Below are 1,965 nucleotides of genomic sequence, written 5' to 3'. Positions count from 1 at the left end.
ACACACACTGCAGCTAATCTGTAATGTACTCATTGATAAACCACGTGTTTGTTGAAAGAAAACTTTGAAATTGCTGTTGTTGTTGAAAAAAAACGTCTTGTTATGTATTTAATGCTTGTTTGTTCCTCATTCCACTCATTAAATAATATAGAAAACCTTGGCGTTTTAGTACCTTCATAGCATCTTGTTGCTCTGAGGCAACAAACCAAAATCTGGTGGGGGGGCTGGGGGAGGACACATTTTCTGATTGATATATTCCAAGGACCCCCCCAATATCCCAAAACTGGGGTAAAATATTTTTTTCCTCATAAAATAAAAATTCATGCCATAGAGGGTTAAGAAGTAAAACTGACTTATGGCTGATCTTACATGACCCTGCCAGCCGGACAAAATAAACGTCTCCACAGAACAAACTCTGCTTCGAGAGTAGAAGGTGGGAGACACTAAAGCAAAGAAAATGTAGAGTGTAACAGTGCAGGGAACCGCACCTAAGCCGTGAATGATGAGGATGAGCTGCAGAGCACCTCTCATGGTGCACAGCTCTGCATGCCGCAGGGGCATGCAAATGGCCACATAGCGCTCCAGTGTCATTGCTGTGAGGGTAAGAGGTGTAACAAATGTATACACAGCTAAAATGATATACAAAACAAAGCACAACCAAATGTGTATGGTAAAACCAAAATAAGTCGACACAAGCAGAGAATTTGTCATTATTAGAAACAGACAGTCGGAAAGTAGAGTCACGGCAAACAGGATGTAGCGCACGGTTGTGTAAAAAACCTCCTTTCTAAAAAAAGTTGAAATAAGAAAGAGGTTTATGCTTAAAAAAACTCCTATAAATACTTGTACAATAACGACCTGGTTACTAATCCTTTTCGCTGGAAACCCACCACTGATCACTGAGCTGTTGTTTGCCATCATTAAAGAAAGATTGAATTCCCTTAAAAAGAACAAAAACACATGTTTCTTAAAAAAATAATAAAAAGTATTCAAAAATCAAATGTCAAGATGCAAAAAAGATCCACATTTTCGAACCAATAGTACTCATCACTACTATCTCGGTTCTCCGCCTCTCTGAGCAGCCATCTGAGAGAAGGTTGTGAATGAGGGTTTTTATATATGACTGTAACACAAGGGGGACAATATTTGCACGCTTGTTAAGCTGCGTACACACAAGCCATGTGTTGCACATTCATGGACACGCTATACGTGTTTACATGGTGTTCACACCGGAAGGTCAGGGAGCAGCAGGGAGGGGTTTCTTCTTCTTGTGTTTTTTATTGCTCACTAGTGAACAATACATTACAGGCCAAACGTTTGAGCGCACCTTGTCATTCAATAAGCTTCTTTATTTTCATGACTACTTAAATTATAGATTCCCACTGAAGGCTGTGACCAAGAAGGAGAGTGATGGAGTGCTGCGGCAGTAAGCTGGACCTGAACCTCATTGAGATGTTTTAGGGGAGATGGACCATAGGGTGAAGTCAAAGGGGCCTACAAGTGCTTAAAAACTCTGAAGCTCATTTCTTGAAGCTCATCAAGAGAATGCCAAGAGTGTGCAAAGCAGTAATCAGAGCAACAAGTGGCTATGTTGAAGACACTAGAACAGAAGTGTGCAAAGTCAGTCCTTGAGGGCTGGTGTCCTATTTCTTTTCCAACTAACCTGCCATTGAAGCTCCTTATTGGCTAAACACACCTGATCCAGGTAATCAGCAGCAGATAATGCAGGATTTCTGGAAAACCAGCAGGAGGGCGGCCCTGGAGGACTGACTTTGGACACTGCTGCACTAGAATATAAAATGTGATTTCAGTTATTTCTCTTTTATTTAAGTACCTAACTCCACATGTCTTCATTCATAGTTGTGATGCTTCAGTGAGAATCTACAATGTAAATAGTCATGAATATATATATATATATATATATATATATATATATATATATATATATATATATATATATATATA

General features: G+C 39.4%; 1 protein-coding gene across 1 annotated transcript; it reads right to left on the bottom strand.

Moving 5' to 3' along the window:
- Positions 1 to 127: 127 nt before the first annotated feature.
- Positions 128 to 1,699, bottom strand: LOC112149826 (odorant receptor 131-2-like). The gene has a single exon (XM_036215019.1). The coding sequence runs from the start codon at positions 919 to 921 to the stop codon at positions 175 to 177; it is 747 nt and encodes a 248-aa protein (XP_036070912.1). The 5' UTR covers positions 922 to 1,699; the 3' UTR covers positions 128 to 174.
- Between the last annotated feature and the right edge of the window lie 266 nt (positions 1,700 to 1,965).

This window comes from Oryzias melastigma, linkage group LG13, assembly GCF_002922805.2.
Source record: "Oryzias melastigma strain HK-1 linkage group LG13, ASM292280v2, whole genome shotgun sequence".
Lineage (NCBI taxonomy): Eukaryota > Metazoa > Chordata > Actinopteri > Beloniformes > Adrianichthyidae > Oryzias > Oryzias melastigma.
Note: the sequence above shows the minus strand (reverse complement) of the source record. Positions and strands in the feature narration are given on the sequence as shown.